This window comes from Papaver somniferum, chromosome 9, assembly GCF_003573695.1.
Source record: "Papaver somniferum cultivar HN1 chromosome 9, ASM357369v1, whole genome shotgun sequence".
NCBI lineage: Eukaryota > Viridiplantae > Streptophyta > Magnoliopsida > Ranunculales > Papaveraceae > Papaver > Papaver somniferum.
In genome coordinates this window covers 147,430,628-147,458,362 of record NC_039366.1, presented here as the reverse complement: position 1 = coordinate 147,458,362, position 27,735 = coordinate 147,430,628, and the positions used below count along the sequence as shown (strand labels likewise).

At 37.3% G+C, this 27,735-nt stretch overlaps 1 protein-coding gene across 1 annotated transcript; it reads left to right on the top strand.

Moving 5' to 3' along the window:
* Positions 1-16,847: 16,847 nt before the first annotated feature.
* On the top strand, positions 16,848-20,832 carry LOC113310701 (cation/H(+) antiporter 20-like). Its single transcript, XM_026559445.1, has 4 exons — positions 16,848-17,090; positions 17,271-18,299; positions 19,236-20,183; positions 20,261-20,832. Exons 1-4 carry the CDS (start codon positions 16,911-16,913, stop codon positions 20,663-20,665), a joined length of 2,562 nt encoding a protein of 853 aa, XP_026415230.1. The 5' UTR covers positions 16,848-16,910; the 3' UTR covers positions 20,666-20,832.
* Positions 20,833-27,735: the final 6,903 nt, after the last annotated feature.

Below are 27,735 nucleotides of genomic sequence, written 5' to 3'. Positions count from 1 at the left end.
TGAAGGTGATGAGTTGTGCTTGTATGTAGAGAAGCAGCTAATTTGATGAGCAACTCTTGCCAAAATAATCTAGGAAGCATATACCCTTTACTGTGCCATACGTTTAAAGTGAGGCCATCATATGAGGTAGACATCATCATTTCCACCATTTGAATAGCTATTGCAGAGTGTCGAGTTGCACTGATTTGTAGAGAAGTAGCTATGCTGGTGAATATTTCGAGCCAAAACCTTCTAAGAAGTGTATGACCCTGGTTGCACACTGAGTACATATGAAAACCATGCAATGAGGTGATAATAATTGTGCTTACCTCTTTAAGAATGCGTATATTATCCCTGGTGATGTGATATCTAGCTGAATTAGGAGTTGGAATTACATTGTCTGCCGAGAACTCTTTCAAGGCACTGAACTCCACTTTCCACACTTCTTTGAAGTTTTTATGCCTGACCCAAGAGCCACTTTCCATTTCTTTCCTGAACCAGATACTTGAGGATAAGAAGATTGATCCTATCCTTTCCATAGCCGATAAGGCATTAATAATATTATGTACATACTCAGTTGGTTCAACCCTCTTCTGTACCAAGCTTGTACCACACATGTCGTTACAAATAACTCCATTACCTTCAATAAGACTGCATATTTGAGTTACCATGACAGTTAATTTCAAAAATGTAACTTCTAGCTGAGTATAAGAATAAATAACTTCTCTAAGCATTTCTTCCAACCACTGGTTGTTTCTGCTCTCATCAACATCAACCACCACAAGTATCTTTTTACTTCCCACCACTCTTACAATGACTCCATTAGCTTTAATTACCATGTGCTTTATTACCACTCCTCTATAATGCCTCCTGTCTTGTAATAACAAACCCAACACTTGACAGTGATGACGAGTAAGCACCATGGTGAGAGTAACACCCCCCTTGACTGTTCATAATAGCTTTCATCTTGTTTGTCTTAACAAGTGATGCTTTCATCCTGTTACAGTTACTGATTTCCACCATGCATACAAAAAGCTTTCTTCCTTTACAGCTACAGAATATAGAATGTTGAGCACAATTGAGGGTTCTGTATAAACCAGCAACATAGATACTCAATGACCTCTTGCCTAGAATTTAATCTTCTTCATACAAAGCTTCCACAACATTTAAATGAGTGCATGTCCATATCACCATGAAGGAATACTACATAACTTTGTATCCTAGATTCAACATAAGTAACGTAGCATTACTGGTATTTCTCATACTCCATAAACAAAAATAACACAATTTATATTCCAACCACGGGAGATGAACATATATCCTTGTCTTTGTGAGAATTAGAGCTGTCAAACGGGCAAGCTAGGGTCAACCCGGCCCTAGCTTGCCAACCCGTACTAGGGTTAGGGTCAACCCTAGCCCTAGTACTATTCACGAACAAGCTCAAAACCCCAACCCTAGCCCTAGACGGGTCAACCCTGACGGGTTGGCGGGTTGGCTTGTTAATGTTATCAATTTAAAAATTAAATTTAAAATTTAGGATTGTTTGAGATTATTCATTTAGTAAAGGTCGAACCTAGGTCAATTTGGTGTTTAACTAGAAGCCCCGCCACTGAGTTGTAAAGTGGGCGTTTTTATTGCCACTTAATCAACGATATAGCCGGTTACGGCGCTTTAGTTTTCTTAGGCAGAGAACCCTAACATCAACTAAGCATTTTACTTTTTTTTTTATCATTTTATAAGTTTAAATTAATGTGAGTAAGACTAACTCGTTGTTTAAATTATGCTAGTCCTTTTATCAATTTAGGACATCCCGAATAAATATATGATTGATGAATCTAAGTTGTAATTTAATTTATTGATTGATTATTTAAAATCTAAAAATTGTTATATTTGTTTGTGTAGATCCAAAATTACCTTTATTTATTGATTTAAAGTTAACTAATTCTAATATATGTTTGCAAATCATGGATTTTAAAGAGTTGGTGGGATTGAGGGATATATTTATTAATTTTGACGGGTTGACGGGTAACCCGCGGGTTGGCCCTAGCCCGGCTTGTTTTCTAGTAGGGTTGTATATGCCAACCCTAACCCGGCCCGTTTAGACAACAAGCCAAGCCGGGCCGGGTTGAAACAAGCCGGGTTAGGGTCAACCCGCAAGCCGGGTTATAAATTGACAGCTCTAGTGAGAATTACCCAATGAAGCATGGTCAAATATTTAGGATCCATCCACAGAATGTGAAGTGTGTCTTTATCTTCATGATTATTCACGTTAACCCTCAACAACTCAACGTACATCACTTCCGTAACATCTGAAAATCCTTGTTTGTACTGCAGGGAATTAACATCTTCTCTTCTGCTCGAATTCTCCATTACACCCCCATGCATTTCAAACACTCCACATCTCAGATTAGAAACAACTATCAACTTTGTCGTCTTCACAAAACTATAGCTGCATCCATTAAACTGTTAAATGCAACCATATGGACCAACCCATAATCATTTCTTAATAATCTTCCTCGATCAAATAACGTTCTAGCAAGAACCAGGCTATCACGACAACATTTTTTTCATCTTGCACACATGCGAATTAACCCACCAACACTCATGCTTGTGCAGTTTAGTAAATTCTGTGTTGAATTTGAAGTTGTTGGCACAAAACTTCTCTGGACTTGCCTCATTTGAGTTAGCAAACAGTTATCTCTAGCTAGCCTTTGATCAAGAATTTTCTGTACAATAACATACTTTATTCCCTTTGTCACTTGAATAAGCCCATTAGTCCATAGGAGAATAGCCTTCTGCAGCATTTTGTAATCATCACTACGGTTACCATTTCTATCGAGCAGATCCTTGAACTCAAGAACATTCGAAGTCCCAAACAACATGATTAGATGGTACCCTAGTTCCAATATCATCTCATACACAAATTTGCCATTATAAGCATCCATGGAAACCAACCCATTGCAGACGAACCAATAAGAAGTAATGCATAATTTGTAATTATTTCTATCATAAGAAGAACAACTCACAGCAGATTCCAAACCACGATCAAATAAGGCTCTACCAAAATCAAAAGGAAGTAATATAACACATATAGAAGTAGTTAGAGATACATGTAAGCTAGAAATTACCTTGAAGGATTTGAACCAGTCAGAAGTAAATTGGTTAAGGTCATCAACAATGATAATCTTCAAATATTTCAATTGCCGAAGTTCATCGTAAAAAATTAGATTTAACGCATTGAAATCCTTTACCTCATGAGTTGCATCTCTTTTACTTTGAAAATCCACCAAAAATTTAGTACCAGGATTGAAAGGTTTACCTTCTTGATAATCCAGAAACGTTGAATTTCCATTGTGTCTCTGAAATTCACCTTCAAAACTGGCTTCATCCCTGTGTGAGAATTGAGGTTTGGTTGTAGATATACAATTTCCTTCACCTGCTAGGTTTGAATCTATAGGAATTAGAGATAGACGAATGAGATTACTCACTGATTTTGTCTCAATAGGAATGATTTCCGAATCGGTGTTGATTTTGGGTATAGATCCAGATGAGGGTTCGAGTAAATCTTCAGTTGATTTAAGTTTACTCACGTCATCAGCCAAATCCCTCAACTGAGCAGCTAGAAGTTCCCTCGAAGCCTCCAAACCAACTAATAGTTCCTTCAATAAAGTTTCTAACTCAACCTTCAATCTATCAGCAATTGAACTCGTCACTTCAGCTATAAGCTCATCTCTGTTGATCATCATTGTCACTCGATCACACAGGAATCGAGTGCTCTGATACCAATTGTAGTGATCTACACTACAACTGAGTAATCAGGCTCAAGACCGCAGGATCTACTCTGCAGAATTGAAGGGTAAAACCTCAAAAGAGGGGAAGAACAAACTCAACAAATTCTATTCGATAAACTTCAATTACAGTAGTTCAGTGTTTATAAAGAGAAATAAAACTATTACATTTGCACATGCCGCCCACACGCTTGCTACTTTTACTACTTCTACTAACTAGCATACGGACAGCCCTTAACAAATAGTCACCCCATAACCGGGACATGACACAACCTCGCATGCGTTGCTGTCTCAAGCATCTTTGTCAATGTTAGTGATCAAAACTATAAGTCTTGATTTCTAGCCTACATAGCTAAGTCTCGGACTAGTATAGAAAAGTGTAGTTGAGCTCAAGGACTTCATGGCGATTCATCATACAACGACGAAGATCTATACAAGGAACCGTGGAACTTCATCAATAAAAATGTATGTAGAGACTTGAACTTATCTATCACTCAAAAGTCTATCTCTTCTATCTCCTACTTCTTATGAGACAAAAGTCGTATGCTATATAGACTAGATCATACACATTTGATATTCCGATCTGAGCATTCATTGCTTATCTTTTATCTCGAAATCGTGTGTTGGTAAAGCGTTTCGCTTTGATCAAGTTTATCTTCACCTAGTGACGAAAGTCATGAAAAGTTTCAATCACTTTGAGAATTGCTCTGACGTGAATCGGTCTGTGAATAACGGCTATATAGCGTCCTCTGAGAATGTCTAAATGATTGAAATAAGAGTTTAGATTACATAACCATGTATTCCTTGAACCGAAGTTCTCGAACTTTGTTGATCAAGAGAAATCGGGAGGATTGTGGAATTGGCTTGCCAAGTCCGCGAACCCAGTCCGCAGACTCAGTCCGCGAACTGTCGGAAGTTCTCGACCGAGAATTTTTTCTGGATTTTCCAAAACTCGTTTGTGTGTTAAGTCCGTGAACTCAGTCAGCGAACCCAATCCGCGAACTGCGGAAGTTCTCTTTCTGAATTTGGAAAACTCAACCGATTAACTTAAGTCCGCGAACTTGTTTGTGAACTTAAGAGGTTATGATCTAAATATGTGCTCTGAACATGAAACATTTAAATTAATAAGGAATGCTTTATGCAAACCGTGGCTATAATGTTCATGAGCCGATTCAATCGAATCTAATCATCTTTGTTTCAATTGTGTCTTGTGTAGTTACATAAGATCTCATAGCAATTGAACAAATCTTTAACTAGTTCGTTTGAGTCAATTGAACTAGTTATGGTGAAGAAGAACAAGGTTAATATTAAATGCTCATATGGTTAACCTTTTGGGTTACTATGTTGAACCAACATACACGTATACGTTTGGGCATGGTTTTCACGAACCCAGTAAACGTCTACCCAAGTGTGTGTGACAAGCTAAGTTTTCGATCTAACGGTTGAGAAATATTAACTTGAATCTAAATCAGGTTTTCATCTAACGGTGAATAAGGATTGCTTTGTACCTAAGGCAAAACCCTGATTTGAAGGCTATATAAAGGAGACATCTAGCATTGTGCAAAACTAATCCCCACACGTCTGTGTGCTACTAGTGCGCCCGCTAGAGTCGATCTCCATTAACCTTTGATTTTCTTCTCTAAAATCAGGTTAACGACTTAAAGACTTCATTGGGATTGTGAAGCTAGACCGATACTACTTTATCGTAGTTGTGTGATATGATCTTGCATCTTCTATCGTACGAGTACAATCGATTGATTGGCTTGAGATCGTGAGAGTTCTCCGATAGGCAAGATAAAGAAGTCACAAACATCTTCGTTTCACTGTTTTTGATTCCTCGACAATCTGCTTGTGTAGCCATGAAGAATTAAAGAGAGGTGATTGATTAATCTAGGCCGTTCTTCAGGAATATAAGACCGGATTATCAATTGGTTCCTGTTCACCTTGATTTTATATCAAAAGACGAAACAAAACCTAGGGTTTATCTGTGGGTGACAGATTTATCCTTTGATAGACTTTTCTGTGTGAGACAGATCTGTTTATTATCAAGTCTGTGATTTTGGGATGCAGCAACTCTTGGTTGTGGGTGAGATCAGCTAAGGGAATCAAGTGCGCGGTATCCTGCTGGGATCAGAGGCGTAGGAGTACAACTGTATCTTGGATCGGTGGGAGACTGACTGGGGTTCAACTATAGTCCAGTCCGAAGTTAGTTTGCAGTAGGCTAGTGTCTGTAACGGCTTAATACAGTGTGTATTCAATCTGGACTAGGTCTCGGGGTTTTTCTGAATTTGCGGTTTCCTCGTTAACAAAATTTCTGGTGTCTGTGTTATTTCTTTTCCGCATTATATTTATATAATTGAAATAATACAGGTTGTGCGTTCGTGATCATCAATTGGAAATCCAACCTTTGGTTGTTGATTGATATTGATTGATCCTTGGACATTGGTCTTTGGTACCGTCCAAGTATTCCTTGTATTTGATAAAGACCCGCTATTGTTTTTAGCTTGAGTAAAAATCAAATCAAGAGAGAGATATTAACTCCTTGAGATACTTTTATCTAGATTGAGTCTGACTGTCTAGTTGATTCTCTAGCAAAGTATTTCGGAGTTAGTCCATACAGATTGCTAAGCGAAATATTGGGTGATGTTGTTAGACCCCCGCCTTTTCAATTGGTATCAGAGCAGGCAAACACGTTTAAGACCTAACAAGTCCGTGTTTGTAGCGATCTTACTCTATGGACAGAGGTGCTATCTCTGTTAACGTACCACCAGTCATCGATACCTCAAACTATCTATGGTGGAAAGTTGATATGCGCACTTTTCTTCAATCGCGTGACTTCCAATCATGGATATGTGTTGTGAATGGCTATGAGACTCCCGTTTTTATGGAAGGAGATGTTGTTGTACCAAAAGATTTATATATGTACAATAATGCCGAGTTAGTTGCTGCAAGGCAAAACTCAGACGGGTTGAACGCCATTCTACATGCTGTTTCCCCAAACCTTAGATATCATGTGGTCTCATGCACTACGTCTAAAGAAGCTTGGGATACTTTAGAAAGCGTATTTGAAGGTAACCCCGGTGAAAAGGAAGCTAGGCTTCAAAACCTTAATTCCCAATGGGAAGACCTTTCTATGGCAGAAGAAGATTCGTTCGACGATTTTTGTCACAAACTGCCTGAAATGGTTAATGCATCATGTGCATTGGGTAGGACAATTCTTGAAAAGGAAATTGTGATGAAAATCCTTCGATCGCTGCCATCCAGATACGAATCTAAAAGACATGCCATCGTTGAAGGAAATAACCTTAATACTCTTTCACGAAACACACTGGTCGGAAAAATTAGAATTTTCGATCGCGAATATATGGCAAGAGACGATCATCATTTGCTTGGAAACCGTGTCACCTCTCCTGATCATAAATCTTGTCGTCCAAAATTGACGAAAGAGAAAAGTGAGAATTGCTTTATTTTTACGTTGTCTTTGTTTATACAAAAACTTAAGAAGATCCTCAAACGTAGTAAAAGAAAGTCTCAAAAGGAAACTTCGTTAGTCAATATAAAGGGGATAAGAATACCAAGAAGAGCCGTACTAATGAAACTGGTCTTATGTGTGTTCAAGCATCTTCGAAAAATCCTGAAACAGAGATAAGAGAGATAACTAAAGCATGGATGAATACTCTTGATTATTGTCCTGGGAAAATCTATGATTGTTGTCTCAGTCTTTTTGCTGAAAATCATTCTCATGATTCCTTCGTGACATGTCCGCCTGTGTTGGATCAGCAAACCTCTCCTTATTTTGTGTTGAACTCCAGGAGTTTATCGGAAAAGAGTCTACCAAATCACTCCGTTCAGTTGAGTTCACCTCAGGATCATCTTAGCACGTCAAATCGAAAACAGTCCTTCCTGGCTAACCGTAGTATGCTGAAAACAAAAAGGAAGTCTACCTTTCATCAAAAGGTGTTTTCAAAAACGGTGCAGAATTTGCAAAGATCTGCAATCAAGTTTTCTAAAACTCTGGTCACAAGGGATAAGCCGAAACCTAGTGAAATGGGTGGTTTCTCTCTTTGCAAAGATTATCCCAGTCCAATCTTGGATTGGAGGCTTATGCTCAGTAATCTTGTTGAAAAATGATTCTTGTGTTCTCTTCATCTTAAACAAGAATCATAATATAAAGGGGACTGTAACATAAAAAAAAATTATTTTATTTTTGTGCTTTTTCAGGTCTTGTTCGAGAACGGCTTCAGCTTTTTGGATAACCAACTTCTGTTAGGATTTGGTAAAAAGGGTGTTTCTGGGAATTCTACACCTGTATTCCTTTTAAAAGGCTCTACCTCTTCAGCACTCTCAATTCATCCTCTCTATCATGTCCTCCACTAGTCTTTCAAGTAAAGAAAGTGATGTATGGACAGTTCTATTTCCCTCAAAGAAGATTCGTTTCGATTCTTCTGACAATGAGATGTGTTATGACAAACATGTCTCTTCTTCTGATGAGAACCCTCCTGCCCCTTAGTTTGATAAGCTCTCTCTAACCATGAATCTCGTTTTGGAACAAGTTCGTGCTCTGAAAAATGAACTTGAAGTGTCTTCCAAAAAACTTGAGGAGAAAATGGATAGTCTTGAATCAAGGATTGACCTAATCGAAGATGAGCTTGAAGAATATAGGGAATACGAGAAGAATATTCAAGGTAAGTGAAATGATTGTTAAGAGGTATAGATACCTAGTATGTCTTCTTTTTGGATTAGTTGGAAGAATAACTAGTGCTTTGAATAGCGATGGTTGTGACTACACATAACTATTTTTGTTTTCATCTTCTTATGTTATTTTTTAGGTTTATTGGTATTAAATTATAAAAATATTTGGAGGATGATGTTTATTGCAGTATTTTAATGGTTTGTGATATTGCAATATTTTTATGGGATATGTATTTTTTACGTCCGTGAACTTGAAGGTCTCATATTGCAGTCAAAAGTAAAGTCGTTCATGAATCGGTATTCGTATTGATGAAAGGACGAATGGACTTTTGACATATGCAAAAGTTATGCCTATGCAGTCATGTATTTGATGGGAAATAGGATAATGTTCAACAAGGATAAAGTCTATTATGTCGTTATGATGGAAAATAGAATAGATCCTTGTATGTTATCCACGGTATTGATCTTCATTGATCCATTTTATTATGTTTTACCGTGAAGGCTCCATTGTGTGTCTTATGTTGAGCACCTTACAACTAAGTCGATTTACCTTGGCTTTGTTGGTTGTTCCATAAGATGCCATATGTCGAGCATTAGGATATAAATTAATCAACCAGTTTGGTTATTTAGTTTGTACTCCATAAGTTTTCTTTCTTATGTTGAGTACATGTACGGTTAAGGTTGTCATATTCTATGATGAACTTAGTCGGGGTTCCATATGTTCTTTTATGTTGAGCCAAAAATAATTAAATTGATTACTTCGATGATTAGTTTGGTTATTTGTATTCCAATTAGATTAATTATAGGTTCTCTTGTAATTAATCTAGTTGAGTTTTCATATATTCCACAAGTTCTTGTGTTGATTATATGAAAGGCTACACTATCATGTTCTTTGGTTAATGTAGTCATATATTCCGTAAGGTTTTCCTTATGTTGAGTATTTGAACGGTTAAGTTAGTCATCTCCGTATGATTACCTTAGTCGTAGCTCCGTGAGTTTACTTATGTTGAGCACTTTCAACTAAATTGATCACTTTTGTGGTTTGAATTAGTTGCTTTTCCATTTGAATTAATCATGGGTTTACTTGTGGTTAATTTGGTTGAGCTTTGCATATAGAAAATCATTCCTATGGTTTTTGGTGTCCAATAAAAAATCCTTCTTTTCTTTCGAAATTAAGGTCGCTCTTGTTTTTCTCTCGGGAATGAAATCAAATGGGGGAGAGTTCTTTTGAACTTTTGCTTAATGGTAATATCTTGCGGGGAGTGCGGCTGTGATATTTTATAGGGGTTATCTTGTATCTTAAAACTCCTTGATGAATGTTGTTAGCTTCGGCTATTAGATTGCATCTAAATTAAGTTGGTATGTATTTTTCTTTTGGTCATGAAATGTCTCTTGTGGAAATTTCATTATGATCCCATTCTTGTACCTTTGCCAATTTTATTGACAAAAAGGGGAGAAATATTGTAGTTCACACTACAAATACATATGGTTTTCGGATCATTGTGTAAGGGGGAGTGGTTTCCATGATCGAGATGGAGTATTGACTAAGGGGGAGTGATACATATCACCGTAGTATTATTGTTAAAGTCGTGATACAATTGGACTTTGATGTTATATAATAATACTATGACACTGTATAATAATGATCGAGAATCTCGATTTCTCTCATTGTTATAGCTACGGATCTTCAACAACGATGGTGCTAAACTTACAACCTTTGGGATCATTGGAGTACTTGGAAGGACGAAGATTTCAAGGAACGTTGAAGATTAGACTATGGAATAGGAGCCACTAAAGTTTATCTTTTTTGTATTCCATATGTATTAATAGTTTTGTCACTAAAATTGACAAAGGGGGAGATTGTTAGAGCATAGCTCGGTCAACCTCGCATGCGTTGCTATCTCAAGCATGTTTGTCAATGTTAGTGATCAAAACTATAAGTCTTGATTTCTAGCCTACATAGCTAAGTCTCGGACTAGGATAGAAAAGTGTAGTTGAGCTCAAGGACTTCATGGCGATTCATCATACAACGACGAAGATCTATACAAGGAACCGTGGAACTTCATCAACAAAAAGGTATGTGGAGACTTGAACTTATCTATCACTCAAAAGTCTATCTCTTCTATCTCCTACTTCTTATGAGACAAAAGTCGTATGCTATATAGACTAGATCATACACATTTGACATTTCGAGCTGAGCATTCATTGCTTATCTTTTATCTCGAAATCGTGTGTTGGTAAAGCGTTTCGCTTTGATCAAGTTTATCTTCACCTAGTGACGAAAGTCATGAAAAGTTTCAATCACTTTGAGAATTGCTCTGACGTGAATCGGTCTGTGAATAACGGCTACATAGCGTCCTCTGAGAATGTCTCAATGATTGAAATGAGAGTTTAGATTACATAACCATGTATTCCTTGAACCGAAGTTTTCGAACTTTTTTGATCAAGAGAAATCGGGAGGATTGTGGAATTGGCTTGCCAAGTCCGCGAACCCAGTCCGCAGACTCAATCCGTGAACTGTCGGAGGTTCTCGACCGAGAATTTCTGTTGGATTTTCCAAAACTCGTTTGTGTGCTAAGTCCGCGAACTGGCAGAAGTTCTCTTTCCGAGAATTTCTGCTGAGTTTGTAAAACTCAACCGATTAACTTAAGTCCGCGAACTTGTTTGTGAACTTAAGAGGTTATGATCTAAAGATGTGCTCTGAACATGAAACATTAAATTACTAAGGAATGCTTTATGAAAACCGTGGATATAATGTTCATGAGCCGATTCAATCGAATCGAATCATCTTTGTTTCAATTGTGTCTTGTGTAGTTACATAAGATCTCATAGCAATTGAACAACTCTTTAACTAGTTCGTTTGAGTCAATTGAACTAGATATGGTGAAGAAGAACAAGGTTAATATGAAATGCTCATATGGTTAACCTTTTGGGTTACTATGTTGAACCAACATACACGTATACGTTTGGGCATGGTTTTCACGAACCCAGTAAACGTCTACCCAAGTGTGTGTGACAAGCTATGTTTTCGATCTAACGGTTGAGAAATATTAACATGAATCTAAATCAGGTTTTCATCTAACGGTGAATAAGGATTGATTTGTACCTAAGGCAAAACCCTGATTTGAAGGCTATATAAAGGAGACATCTAGCATTGTGCAAAACGAATCCCCACACATCTGTGTGCTACTAGTGCGCCCGCTAGAGTCGATCTCCATTACCCTTTGATTTTCTTCTCTAAAATCAGGTTAACGACTTAAAGACTTCATTGGGATTGTGAAGCCAGACCGATACTACTTTATCATAGTTGTGTGATCTGATCTTGCATCTTCTATCGTACGAGTACAATCGATTGATTGGCTTGAGATCGTGAGAGTTCTCCGATAGGCAAGATAAAGAAGTCACAAACATCTTCGTCTCACTGTTTGTGATTCCTCGACAATCCGCTTGTGTAGTCAGGAAGGATTGTAAAGAGGTTATTGATTAATCTAGGTTGTTCTTCGGGAATATAAGACCGGATTATCAATTGGTTCCTGTTCACCTTGATTTTATATCAAAAGACGAAACAAAAACTAGGGTTTATCTGTGGGAGACAGATTTATCCTTTGATATACTTTTCTGTGTGAGAAAGATCTGTTTATTATCAAGTCTGTGATTTTGGGTTGCAACAACTCTTGGTTGTGGGTGAGATCAGCTAAGGGAATCAAGTGCGCGGTATCCTGTTGGGATCAGAGGCGTAGGAGTACAACTGTACCTTGGATCGGTGGGAGACTGATTGGGGTTCAACTATAGTCCAGTCCGAAGTTAGTTTGCAGTAGGCTAGTGTATGTAGCGGCTTAATACAGTGTGTATTCAATCTGGACTAGGTCCCGGGGTTTTTCTGCATTTGCGGTTTCCTCGTTAACAAAATTTCTGGTGTCTGTGTTATTTCTTTTCCGCATTATATTTTATATAATTGAAATAATACAGGTTGTGCGTTCGTGATCATCAATTGGAAATCCAACCTTTGGTTGTTGATTGATAGTGATTGATCCTTGGACATTGGTCTTTGGTACCGTCCAAGTATTCCTTGTATTTGATAAAGACTCGCTATTATTTTTATCTTGAGTAAAAATCAAATCAAGAGAGAGATATTAACTCCTTGAGATACCTTTATCTAGATTGAGTCTCACTGTCTAGTTGATTCTCTAGCAAAGTATTTCGGAATTAGTCCATACAGATTGCTAAGCGAAATATTGGGTGGTGTTGTTAGACCCCCCGTTTTTTCACTATCCATGTCTTAGACCATATGTCTCAAACAAACTCGAACCAAGGTCTTTACCATGTGTTTTTATAAGGTACAGTAGTGCTCACAAAGGCTATTTATGCTTATGTATTTCAACCAAAAGGATATATATATCTCGACATGTGAAATTTGTGGAGACAAACTTCCCATTTGCTGTCATGGAACAGGTAAATTCTCCTAACTCCACATAGAAATCACTCACTACAAAGCTTTTAAGCTCATTTGTTTTATTAGTTCCATCTTCTAGTGCAGCACTTGAACTTGACCAACCAGCATCACCATCTATTGAAGCTGAAGCTGTAATCTCTTCACCGTTGTCCTCTAGCCTGCCAGAAGTATCATCTCCAGTCATCTATCAACTCAAAGATAATACTACAGTTGGTACTTCATCAGTGGCAGCTGAAAGAACTGTTTCTCAGGCTCAACCACAAATTCAGCAGCATCATATGGTCACACGAGCTCGAGATGGCATTAGAAAGCCTGTAAATAAGTTGTGTCTGCACGCAACTAAATATCTACTAGAGACGACACATATTACTGCTCCAACATCTTATACTGAAGCATCAAAAGATCCAACATGGAGACCACCCATGGATGATGAAATTAATGCTCACATTCGCAACGGAACTTGGAGTCATGTTCCATATGAGGAATGGATGAATATGATTGGCTCAAAATGGGTGTTTTGTGTCAAAGAAAAAGCTGATGGGTCAATTGACAGACGCAGAGCCAGATTGGTAGCACAAGGATATAATCAGCGTGAGGGACTTGATTCCTATGAAACATTTAGCCCAGTGATAAAGCCTGGCACAATAAGGCTTGTTCTCTCAATTGTTGTGTCGCAAAATTGGACGATGAAGCAATTAGATGTCCAAAATGCATTTCTGCATAGTGAGTTAACTGGAGCCGTATATATGAAGCAACCACCAGGATATGTCAATCCTGACTATCCTAATCACGTCTGTAAGCTCAACAAATCGATTTATGTGTTGAAACAAGCTCCGAGAACATGGTTTTCCAAATTAAGTAATTTTCTCATTACACTGGGATTCAAGGGTTCCATTTCTGACAGCTCTCTCTTTATACAACACACATCGGAAGGAGTTACATATGTACTCATCTACGTTGATGACATTATCATCACAGGTTCAAACTCTGCTCTTATCACCAATCTTATTACTAATTTGAGCTCTGCCTTTGCAGTAAAAGTTCTGGGAAACCTAAGTTACTTCTTAGGCATAGAAGTAATCCACCAAGGCACTTCAATGATACTCAGTCAGCAGAAGTATGTTGTTGATCTACTCAAACGAACAAAAATGGATGTTGCTAAACCAGTCTCTACACCGCTTACAGTAAATGACAACATCAGTAAACAAGGAAGTGTGAAATTTGAGGATCCTACTCTTTATCGTAGTGTCTGTGGAGCTTTACAATATATTCATCTCACCAGACCAGACATTGCGGTAGCAGTCAACAATGTCTGTCAGTATATGCATAATCCTTTTGTTGAGCATTGGGATCTAGTTAAGAGAATTCTACGATATCTCAAACATACAGTGCATTATGGTTTAGTTTTACGTCCTTCAGCAGATGCAACACTTCATGCCTACTCAGACTCTGATTGGGCTGGCAGTTTAGATAATAGAAGATCAACTAGTGGCTAAGATATTTACTTTGGCAGTAATCTTATTTCGTGGAGTGCACACAAGCAAAAAACGGTCTCTAAATCAAGTATTGAGGCTGAATACAGATGCATAGCCGTAGCTACATCAGAACTGATATGGCATCAGTCACTATTGAATGAACCAGGCATTGCAGTACAAGCTCCAACATTGTGGTGTGACAATCTGGGTGCAACTTATCTGACAGCAAATCTGGTCTTTCATGCACGAATGAAACATATTGAAATTGATTACCATTTTGTACGAGAAAGAGTTGCAAACAAAAGACTACTGGTAAAGTTTATTTCCTCAAAAGATTAGCTAGCTGACATCTTTACAAAGGGTCTTGCTTCTGTAAGATTTGAGTTTCTCGGAGACAAGTTGAGCATTCGGCCACTCATACACAACTTGAGGGGGGATGTTAGGAATACAGCCCATCATGACTCAGTCGGAGCTCTACTGGTAACAGCTGCCAAGAGAAAATCACGTATCAATCACTAGCTTATATTACGCTATAGATTGATATGGATTTATTGTAAATATATTCTCTATAACTACATATCCAAAAATATCTCTATAACCCTAGCAAAAAGGACATATAATCTCTATATATTTGTTTATCTTTCCACCGGTTGAAGTGTGGATCAATTCACCAAAAAAATCGTATTCTGTTTTTCAATACTAAACCGAGTTAGTAAAGCCAAAGAAGAATAATACAGTAGCTTTAAAATGGGTGTTAAATTTTATAGGTATGGGAAATATAGTACTAAAAATATCAGAGCCCGTCAAATAATCAAATTTAGACTAACATGATTATTAAATGATTTAATCATAACAGATTCCATGAAACCTTTTCTTTTTCTGGAAAAGCATTAAGGAGGTTAATGACACATACTTAATCATAATCAGACGGAGTTTTGTCGCTACAAACATTGATGATTAAAAAGATTCTATTTATCTATTTATCTAAATTCTACCCTCTCCTAGTGGAGCAACAAAGTTAGAAGTTCCTAGTTCTTCTGAGAGCAAAATCAAATATGAGAATAAGAAGTTTCATTTCCTTGAGCTTTGATTGGGCAGAATTAAATAAATTTCATATATTTGTTCCTCGGCTATATATGAGAATAAGTTGATAGCTTTTATCAAGTTCAGGAATCTGGATGCTTTTTGCCGGTTGCCCATTCAGCCAGTAATTTTGGTAGAGTATGCACTATACAGTACTGTAATCCATAACGATAAAAGCAGGGCATCCGAAAGATTGATTTTACGTCTTAAAAGTTACTCCACTAATCATTATATTAGTAGTAGGCGACTATGTAAATAAGAACCTGCTTAGGCATATCCTTCCTAATTAAGACGATTTTATCCGGAGATTATAGATGTTTAAGATATAAAAAACGTTACAAAATGATATTTTGTATGTACTGAAGGAAGCAAACCTTGTTGTTCCAACCTTTATGTAATGCAATACACTGCAACGTGCGACTATTATTGTTCATTGACTTCATTCCAGTTTGTAGTTTGTACCCTAGTTAGCAATTCGGGGTACGGGTAGTAGTTCGGGACGACATACGTACGGAAATTATACGAATTCGGATAGGTCGGATTCGGTCAAAAATCGGTCAACGGTTCGTTGTTCGGACAGTAGTTCGGAACGGCATACATACGTGTATATTCGTTTTATAAATGTGAGTTCGGCACTTAAAATTCGGCTTACATATATGATAAATTGATAAGTATTATGACCTTATTACGAGACTAATTTTATTTGTATATGATTTATATCATGGAAAAAACATTTTGCGTGATTATTTAACAAGAAGGAAACAATTTAATCGCATTAATATATTATAAAACGAGTTTATAGACTTTTAAACAAAAATCAACACATAAAACACTGGTTAAACAACTACCAATAAAAAAATTTAACTGAATAATTATATTTAAATATAAAGTATATACAAAATCAAACAAAAACCAATCAACAGAACTTTGGTCAGAGAGTTACTTATGGGAGAGGTTGGGCGTTCAAACTAGGTTTCGAGTTCTAGTTCGGAAATATCATTCGGAATCGGTCAATTCGGATACATTCGCGAATTTTGAGGTCCATATAATCCGGAAACTAGGTTCGGAGTTCAATTAGTTCGGGAGTATTATTCGGATTCGGTCAGTTCGCATACGTCCACGAGAAATACTTACTAGGGTTTGTACCCCTAAGCGCCCTCTAGTCAGGCAAAACCCATATCAAGACTAAGAAGCCAGGTTATCACTTGAATGAAATTAGTAATATTACAAGTATAAATGATTAGCTGGGATGACAAATTTACCCTTTACAAAGAGGAAACACGTGCACCTTTGTAATAAAAGTCTACGTTATAAGCTGGCATCTTCTCCGTCTCCCGTCTTCTATAAATACTCTCCATCATTTGTTAACTTCCTCATCAATTTCATCACAAGCAAACTTTTTGTATATCCATAGAAGGGCAACTTAGCAAAACAAAAGCTATGGTCTTCAATATAACCTCCATTAAAGCAGCTTCTAATGGTGCATGGCAAGGAGATAACCCACTGAATTATGCTTTTCCTCTCTTGATCATCCAGACAACTTTAGTTTTACTTGTCAGTCGTTCTCTTGCTTTCCTTCTTAAACCTCTCCGACAACCGAAAGTCATCGCTGAGATAGTCGTAAGTATATCCATCCATCTCTTCTAGCTAAGAGTTTTCTTTACCGGTATACGAAGTATGTCATTGATTCGATGAAGTCGTGGGGCAATTAATATTTTTTGTACTATTAAGGAGTATTATTTTAGTTTGATATCTCTCTTTTTTTTGGCTTCCTAAAGATGTTTTTTATGTCTTTGTTAGGGTGGAATTCTATTGGGACCGTCGGCATTAGGAAGGAACAAAGAATACCTAGACCGAATATTTCCGCATTGGAGTGCGCCCATACTCGAAACAGTAGCAAGTATAGGACTACTATTCTTTCTATTTCTCGTCGGTTTGGAACTCGATCTGAATTCCATACGGCGAAGTGGTAAAAGCGCTTTCAGCATTGCAGCTGCTGGAATCTCACTACCATTCGTATGTGGAATCGGAGTAGCAGTTGTTCTTCGAAAAACTATCGATGGAGCTGAAGATGTTGGTTTTCCGCAGTTTGTAGTTTTTATGGGAGTAGCTTTATCAATTACAGCTTTTCCTGTGCTGGCTCGAATATTAGCCGAATTAAAATTATTAACAACTCGAGTTGGTGAAACAGCTATGGCTGCAGCAGCTTTCAACGATGTTGTGGCATGGGTGTTGCTAGCCTTAGCTGTAGCTCTAGCTGGTAACGGAGCCGCAGGTGGACCTAAAAAAAGTCCACTTGTTTCTGTATGGGTATTACTATCCGGTGCTGCTTTTGTTGTTTTCATGATGGTCGTCATTAGACCAGCTATGGCTTGGGTTGCTAGAAGATGTTCACCGGAACATGAAGGCGTGGATGAAGCTTATATCTGCTTGACTCTAGCCGGGGTTCTGGTATCGGGATTTATGACGGACTTAATCGGAATACATGCAATTTTCGGTGCATTTGTGTTCGGACTAGCAATACCAAAAGAAGGAGTATTTGCAGGAAGATTGATTGAAAGGATAGAAGATTTCGTTTCGGGTTTACTTTTACCACTGTATTTCGCGTCAAGTGGGTTAAAAACTGATGTTACTAAAATCCGTGGCGCTGCTTCATGGGGATTATTGGCACTTGTTATTGCTGTTGCTTGTGCAGGGAAAATATTGGGTACATTTACTGTAGCTCTGATGAATAAGATACCTGTTAGAGAAGCTTTAACACTTGGTTTGCTTATGAATACAAAAGGTTTGGTGGAGTTAATTGTCCTCAACATCGGCAAAGAAAAAAAGGTATGTACAGTATATTTAATTTATTTATTTTTGGCTTCAATTTTCGTTTTTTTTTTTTTTTTGTTTTCCTCTTATCACGTCTAAAATTTATGTACATTCATTTTTATGAAACTTAAATCTAGTTTTAGTTGTACCTAACTCAGTCGTTGCATCACGGGAGATGTCTACTTTGTTCTTCTTTGGCCATAACCCTATATCTTTTGAAAAAACTATGAGAAATATACCGTGAAGACAATAATAGCTTTTACCTTATCTTACAATCCGTCGTACTCGAAAATAGTCGGATTTTGACTTTTCAATCTTGGATTTATTTTTATTTTTTTGAAGCATATAAACAGCATACGTATCCCCGCGCAAGTTAGTTAGAAAATTATTTTCCTTTGTTTACTAAAAAAAGATAATTTCTATAGTCTAGGTAAGGAGGATCTAACGCAACGTGTCGTGCTTGGGTATCCCAAGGTGTTTGGAAATTTCTGGGATACTGATTTTCTTTTCCTTATTTTAACTATTTCGGTCGTAACTACCAAAAAATTGATTCCTAGTAGATATTTTCTTAACAATTGATATCCAAGTTAATTTCTATGACAAGTATGAAATCTAAAACCATTACGATATGATCGGTTTCTTTGTTCTTTCCCTTCTTGTAACTTTTTGTATGAAAATCAAGCCTTGGAAAAATAGATGACAGGTACATTTAATAGTGAGATTTTTATTTAAGATTTCGGGTAATTCGTGAGATTTTTTCAATCGTACCATAAAATTAGAGCAATTAGTAGGGCACATGACCAATAGTGGGCCATGTTCATGAACGCTAATGGAATTTGATTTAATGGTCCTAATCAGTAGGTGGATTAAAATAGTCATCGCTGACACACGTAATATAAATTCATGGTCACTGTAATTTGCACTGCTGATTAATTAAATTCATATACTCAGGTCCTGAACGATGAGATATTTGCGATCTTAGTCCTAATGGCCCTATTCACCACATTCATGACAACGCCCACAGTTATGGCTGTTTACAAACCTGCGCGTGGAATATCTCCATATACTCGAAGAAAACTTCAGTCCGAGTCGTCACCGACCTCTGCTTCTAAAGACAAAGTACTTCGTTTACTTGCTTGTGTTCATGGACCCGGGAACGTCCCTTCACTCATTAATCTCATTGAATCAACTCGTGCAACCAAGAAATCCCCACTTAAACTCTACGTCATGCACCTAGTCGAACTCACTGAGCGATCATCCGCAATCATAATGGTTCAACGCGCTCGTAAAAACGGATTTCCTCTCATTAACAGCAAGAAACATAGAAAAGGCGAGTCACAGGACAGAGTTACTATCGCTTTCGAAGCATACGGTCAACTTGGGCGAGTCGATGTTCGGCCCATGACTGCCATATCAGCTTTGCCAACCATGCACGAGGATATTTGCCACGTGGCAGAAGAGAAGAGGGTGACGATGTTGATCTTACCTTTCCACAAACAAGGTCACCGACGGGAAGATGGTGACGTGGAGATGGAAAATGTGGGACCAGGTTGGAGAACTGTTAATCAAAAGGTTCTAAAAGATGCACCTTGTTCAGTTGCGGTGTTTGTGGACCGTGGATTAGGCAATGGGGGCCAACAAACACCAGGACCTAATTCTTCGTCTGTTAATGTTGCTCAAGGCGTTTGTGTAGTGTTTTTTGGCGGACCAGATGATCGTGAAGCCTTAGAATTTGGAGGACGAATGGCTGAACACCCTGGTGTAGCTGTAACGGTTGTACGATTTGTCGAAAAAGACGGAAATGAAAACAACGGCGTTATTCTAATGCCAACACCCGATAAATGTACAGATACAAATTACAGTTTCTCAACAGCTGTTATGGATCGAGAAAGAGAACTGGTATGTTTTCTTTTGGTTTTAGTTTACCTCCTAACCAGGTCTAATGACTAATTCTTCTTTATTTAAATTTGAAATAGGAGCTGGACGAGGTTGCCGTGGAAGAATTTCGAAAAAGATGGAATGGATTATCAACATACGTAGAGAAAAAAGCAAGTAATGTAGTAGAAAGTGTACTATCGATTGGAAAAAGCGGTGAATATGAATTAATAGTAGTGGGAAAAGGTCGATTTCCATCGACGATGGTAGCAAGTTTAGCAGAACATACCGCTGAACATGCAGAATTGGGACCAATCGGAGATATTTTAGCTTCATCAGGAGGTGTGAACTCATCAGTTTTAGTAATACAGCAACATGACGTCGTTCATACTAATGAAGCTCCTGTCTCGAAGGTTTTTGTTAGTGATCAGCAAGAAGGCTCGACTAGCACTAGTTATACTGCATCTCCGTTGAAAGAAAACCATGTCCCTTCTAGTTTGGTGTGATTATGGTAGCAAATTAAATAAAATGTGTAAATGTAAATAATGGGGTTAACCAAAGAACCGTGCTGTAGTATTAATTCAAGGTTCAATTGGTTGGTAAGGAACTGAAATCAGAAGTTACTCTGCTTGTAAAATTTTATAAAGGATGAAAATAGTGTTTCTTTCGTCTTCCATTATCCACCTTAGTCTGAATCAAAACCTTGAATGCTATTTTCATTTTCCTCTTCCATACGAACTACAAAGTGATGTATACAACATTACTTTGTTGGGCAGATTCAAAGAACGCCAATGACGCCACACTAGAGAATCAAAACCTTGAATCAAACATTTAAAACATGGTGCAAATGAGGTACTAGATGAACCCACCAAATGGCTATTTGGTCCATACGGATACTGTAGTACTTACCAGTTTAAGTTAGATATGGACCTGGGAATTTATATATTTGAATAGTCAGAAACTATCAATAATTTCTAATATAAAATATATTACTTTCTCCGTTTCAAAATAATAGGCTAGTTTCATATATAAATTGTACATGAAACCAGCTTATTAGTTTAAAACGGAGGGAGTATGTCACTACGGTCTTTGTTGATTTGATCCAATTACTGTAATGGTGGGTTTGGACGTAGAATTTAAAAGGTGAGATTTATGGGTTCAGGGGATTTGGTAGAATTACGTTTTCTTCTGTACGTTTGGTTGCCTGAATTCTCGGAATCATATTTCATACGGGAATCAGTTTTCCAGCAAATCCCCCATATGGAGTCCGACCCCTCCCCCTAAGATTTGCTGGGAAACTTAGCAAGGGATTTATGGACCCATTTTTTTTAACTCTAAATCTCATATATATGCAATTTTAAGATTTGAGGGTAATATTAAATGGTATAACGGAAAAATATCGTTTGGTCCTTTTTTAGGTGGTCCTATGTCTGTTTAGTCCTTTGGGAAAACGCCTTTACTGTTTGGTCCATAATAATTTAAAAATATAAAACAGACAAAATTACCCTTCCGTGTTAATTTTTACTTATTTTCTTGTAGCAGTTCATTCGTTAAAATGAACTCCTGTTAATTTCTACTTATTTTTTCAGAAAACATATACACCAGAGTAGAAATGAACTCCGTATAAAAACCTAAAAAAACCAGAGTTCATTCCAGAAATGAACTCCATATAAAAACCTAAAAAAAACAGAGTTCATTCCAGAATTGAACTCCATATAAAAACCAAAAAAAACAGAGTTCATTCCAGAAATGAACTCCATATAAAAACCTAAAAAAAAAACAGAGTTCATTCCAGAAATGAACTCCATATAAAAACCTAAAAAAACTGAGTTCATTCCAGAAATAAACTCCATATAAAAACCTAAAAAAACAGAGTTCATTCCAGAAATGAACTCCATATAAAAACCTAAAAATACCAGAGTTCATTCCAAAAATGAAGTTCATTTTAGTAATGAAGTTCATTCCAGGAATGAAGTTCATCTTAAGCAGCAGCAACAACAACAACAAAACGCATAAATCTTCATCTTCTTCATCATCTTCATCGACTTCACCAGCAGCAACAACATCAAATCTTCATTAACAACACCAAAAAATCAAGATCCAAGATGAAGATTTTAGATCCGAGATGAAGATTGAAGGTTATATTAGTTTTCTTCATCGTTTTCTTCATCTTTTTCTTCTTCTTCGTCATACACAACAACAGAAAATCTTCAACCAGCAGCAACAACATCAAATCTTCATTAACAACACCAAAAAAATCAAGATCCAAGATGAATATTTTAGATCCGAGATGAAGATTGAAGGTTATATTAGTTTTCTTCATCGTTTTCTTCATCTTTTTTTTCTTCTTCGTCATACACAGCAGCAGAAAATCTTCAAAACTCCATCGTCTTCATCATCTTCATCTTCTTCAACAGCAACAGCAACAAATAGTGACGAAGAAACACAAAAATCTCCGTCGTCTTCATCATCATATTCAACAGCAACAGTAACAAATAGTGACGAATAAACCAAAAAATTTCGTCGTTCTTCATCGTCTTCATGAGCAGCAACAAAAAAAATGGAGAGGAGAGAAACTAGATCTGAAAATAGGAGGAGAGAGAAAGTAATCTGAAAATAAGATATTTTTTAGTGATTTTTTCTATATATATGGTCCCAAAAGGATATTTTTGGCACTACCTAGAGACAATTACATCATCCATGACGTCACCCTAGGACCAAACTATAATTTATATTTCCAAAAAGGACCAAACAGACAGTTGACTGAGTCCACTGGACTAGACTCTCTCTAATATATTATTCCTAGGACTAAATGGTATTTCCTACATGGTACAAAGACTTTAAACAAAAAAACTCTATAAATCCTAGGAATTTTAATTGAGTTACCAAACACACAAGGGATTTATATGAATCCTAAAATTTATAATCCCATGGAATTATAAATTCCTGGAAACTGTGAATTCTACAAACACCATAAGATCTTTTTTTCTTAAGATATATTAATATTAGTTTGGTCCAAAAATTACTATTTTGTGGCAGGGTAAATATTAACCACACATGATGACGTCATCATTTTTTGAAATTATGTTAGAACTATTCTTTCCCTATCTTCTTAGTATTTGAGCAAAAAACTTAAAAGTAACATATTCCTCAAACTACAAGTCGTAATTCAACAAATTTTATATCCTCGAAATACTCTTAACAGATCTGTACAACGAGTATAATATTACCATATTTTTATATTTTATTTTTTTATACTCCCTCCGTCCCACTCCTAAGTGACCTATTTGATTTTAGATTTTGTCCCAATGATAAGTGACCTATATCATTAAACAATGAGATATTCCGGAATTATCCTTTTAGTTAATTATAAAGAATATACGAAATACGCATAATTTGATAGGCATGTTTATATTCGTTACGTAGGTGTTTTAAAATGCTTTTCAATGGTATGAAGTTTGCGAACATCCGTGGAGTATTTTGAGAGGTAAACCATTTCTAAATTTCGATAGTTATTATTCATAAGGTTATAATTGTAAAAAATGCTTAAAATTAATATTTTACTTGCTTGCCTTAAAAATTGTGCAAATTTCAAATAGGTCACTTAGGAGTGGGACGGAGGGAGTATTATTGTTTTGGCTAAAAATCAACTACAAGATGAACTATCATTACGAGTTCATTCTATAAAATGAGCTGGTATAATGAAATATGATTATAAATTTGTGATGAACTAATGTGAGTTCATTTGAAAGATGAACAACCATGTCAAATGAACTACCATTACGGCTTAATCATACAAAATAAGGAACGCGTGATTGGGGGATATTGAAACTAATTGGGGGATATAAATTACTTCCCCCAACCCATAGTGTCTGCTAAGGGGTGATTTTGTGTATGAAAATACTAAAATACCCTTTGGTTAATCAAAAAACATTATGAAAAGACTATACTACCCTTTCCCCTAAAACTTAAAATCAAAATAACCAAAACATATCCCCCATTCTCCTCATTCTGTTCCGGCAGTCACCTAGGTTTAGGGTTTTGAAAGAAAAAAAAAATCTTCATCTTCTTCATTCGTCCTTCATCGACGATTAATCGTCGATTCAAAAATTTCTTCGTCGATTAACCTACCCGAATCATAACCATGCCTCCACTAAAGAAACCAAATGCCCAATCGAAGTCAAAATCGATTGCTCAAAAAAAATTAGAACAAAGGCTTGCTTTGATTGCTCAATAGCAAGAGGAAGAAGAACAAGAGAACTCGGAAAATAAGAATCTCGTAAACATCGCTTTTGTCAGAAGGTAAGTGCTTCTGAACTAGTTTATAAGTGTTTTAATCGATTTAAGGCAGTGGGTTTAGGTTAGAATCGCGAACCCTAACTCAAACAGTTGAGTTTCAGTGAGTACCGGCATTGAATTTAGTATGAATACAATGTCGGTATTGGATTATGACATTCAATCTAGAATGAAGGCAATGCCGGTAGACTGTTACGGCGTTGAATTTGGTATGAAACCAATGTCGGTACTGATGCTAAAATCACCTGAAACTGAATGTTAGGTACTGGCACTGAAATTAGGTTGAATGCTATGCCGGTAGTACGTTACAGCATTGGTTTACATTTATTCGAGTATGCCAGTAGTGCACTTTAAATATACAGGAACGACCTAGGAATTTGTTACATGTACCGGCATTGATTTTAGGTTGCATTTTGTGCTGGTACCTGGTTACGGCATGGAGTAGAATTTTTAAATGTGTGCCGGTAGTGCTTTTTTGGTACCCAGGAACATTCTAGGAATTACCGGCATTGTCGATATTTAATGTTCACTGCCGGATTGATGTACCGGTATGACGTATTTGCTACATTACTATGCGGGGTTCGGTCCCGGCATGGTTTATTTTTCTTGAATTTATGCTAGTCTTAAGAATGAAAGTGAGTTGTCTTATATTCATTTCATGTGTATTTTGTTATAGGGCTAAAGCCAAGGAAGATGACAAAGAAAAAACTAAAGATGATGGCATTAAGAAAAGAAGGAAGGATGGTCTTAGTATTCCTCACTCTCTGCCTCCTCGAGGGAAAGATCAATGTCGCAACAAGCGTTTGGGGGCGGATACATGAGGTGAAGTTTGGATAGTGGTCGTGACCGTAGAAAACTCGTAATCCGTGAACCTACTGGAACAGTTGTGCACGATGAGCAAGATGAAGAGGAAAGTGAGGAGGAAGATAATGATGTTCATGCAAGTCAATTAGCAACCCAAAGCCAAGTTTTAGAGGAAGATGGTGGGCCAAGTCAACAACCGACTCAAGGCAAGGGCATAAGCAAAGTTAAAGTTAAAGGTTTGCACCTTCCTCATACTGATGACATGATACATGATATTCCTCGTAGTAGAATTTGGGGTGAAACTCCCCATCCGAAAATACTATTTGGCTACAAGGACACGTGGGCTCGTCCTATCTATCAAACCTATGTAAGAATTTTTTATCTTGTGCATATGTATTGTTGTGTATTTATGTAAAATCTCTTAATTGTATTGTCTCCTAATTGTAGGATCATAAGAAGGTTGTGTGTGTTTTCCGAAAACAAGCCGCGACTCATTGGGATTTGTCTGAGGAATGTGAAGAGGTCCAAACAATAGTAAGGGATTCTGGTCTATAAGCTTTGGTTGAAAATTATGTGAAGCCTGATTCTGTGACAGTCAATTGCTTCGCTGAAAGGTATCATGGTGAAACTGATACCATGCACTTCTCGTTTGGTGAGATGACCTTGATCCCTGATGATGCTCAGAACATTCTAGGCTTGAGTGTTACCGGCAAATCAGTTGCAGAAGGAGATAACTTCCCGGACCTAGAATGGTCGAAGTTGCACGCTCTTACTAACAAGCTGTTGGGTTGGGACTACAAAACTTCTGTGGAAAGCTTCTATGTATCTAAGAATAGTAGGACAAAGACCATCAAGCTGACGCTACTTAATAAGGCCTTTGAAAAAACAAAGGAAAGAAGTTTGAAGGATGGATGGGACCCGGCACAAATTCGTTATACAGCCGCTGCGTACTTGTTATTCATCTTGGGCACTAAGGTATTCCCTGACACTAGTGGCAACAGGGTTAGTGCAAACCATCTTCAATATTTGGATCCGTTGGAAGAGGTCTTTAGCTATTCTTGGGGCACCGTGGTAATGGCACATTTGATGACGGAGATGAGAAAGGCCTCTAAGGCTGTTACAAACCAATTTGTCAGGAATTTCACTCTACTCCAGGTAATTTTGTTTCTAAACTTATGTTCATATGTATATTGTTCAAATGTACCCTTATCATGAACTTAGAAACAAAATTTATTGATTCTTATATGTATCATTCCACATTGTTATAGGTGTGGGCTTATGAGCACTTCCCAACATTGTTCAAGGACTGGCCCTTCTTGAAGATCAAACACATTGACGACCCCGAGGAGCCTAGAGCCAAGAGATACGAGTTCAACAATATTCTGAAACCCAGTAACAATCGTCGACTGACAGATATGAGATTGGCTCTGGACGCGATGACTACCAAAGATGTTGTGTTCGATCCTTACAGGGAGGCTAGAGAAAACCGCCAACTTTTGAGGTTTAATAACGTTGCATTTCACAATGGGACGTTGTTCCACCCAAAGGGATACGTTATGGATGGTCCTCAACGTGTGATGCGGCAACTTGAATATAAGCAATAACCTAGTTTCATGACAGCCTTTACTTTAAGGTACATTCTTGACTTGGTTGAGTGCATGACAAGTTCTACAAAGTTGAGGGTAGTATATGACCCAGTTCAAGAACCAACACATTGGAGGGAAAGGGAACCAAGTCGTTTGGTAGATATTAGTGATTGGGAGCTTGTGAACAACGGTGATGAAGTCGATCCCACCTACATTGATGATTACCTGGAATGGTCACATCCTTTTGTCGTGCGCCCGGATGACATCCAAGTTCCACCCCAGAAAAACCCTCTCGTTCCAACTCCCACAGAGACACCACCTACGATGGCCCAACTTAATAATACCGTTGGATTGCTAGTAAGTATTGTTAATTACTTAGTCGTTTAATTTACACATAATCTTATATTAGCATATATATACTAATTATGTGCTGGATGTATGAAACTAGTTGCGTCGGCTTGGCAAGTTGAAGAAAATATTTGGTTGCAAGTACGAGGAAGGAGAGGTGTTATCCCTTGAAGAAATGAAGGAAGCCGCGGAAAAGCTTGATAAAATTGAAGACCCAAGTGCAAGAGCTTTGTTCGGGGAAATGAGGAAGGTGTCGTCCCAAAATAAGCAAAAGACCAAGTGATTAACTCTTTAGTTGTGTTTCTTCGTTTGGATGGTGGTTGTTACGTCTTGAACAATTCCGAACTTGAGTTTGTTTGTACCTCATGGCTAACTCTTTAGTTGTTTGGTTTACTTTTAGTTTATGATACCTGGATTAAGAACATTTAAGCACAATCCAGTTGTTTGGTTTATGTTGAACATGTTTAGATTTCTATTGAAATGTTTTCTTTGCAAGTTTTCTTTACACCAGAGTTTCCGGCATTGAAACATCTAGGGTCTAC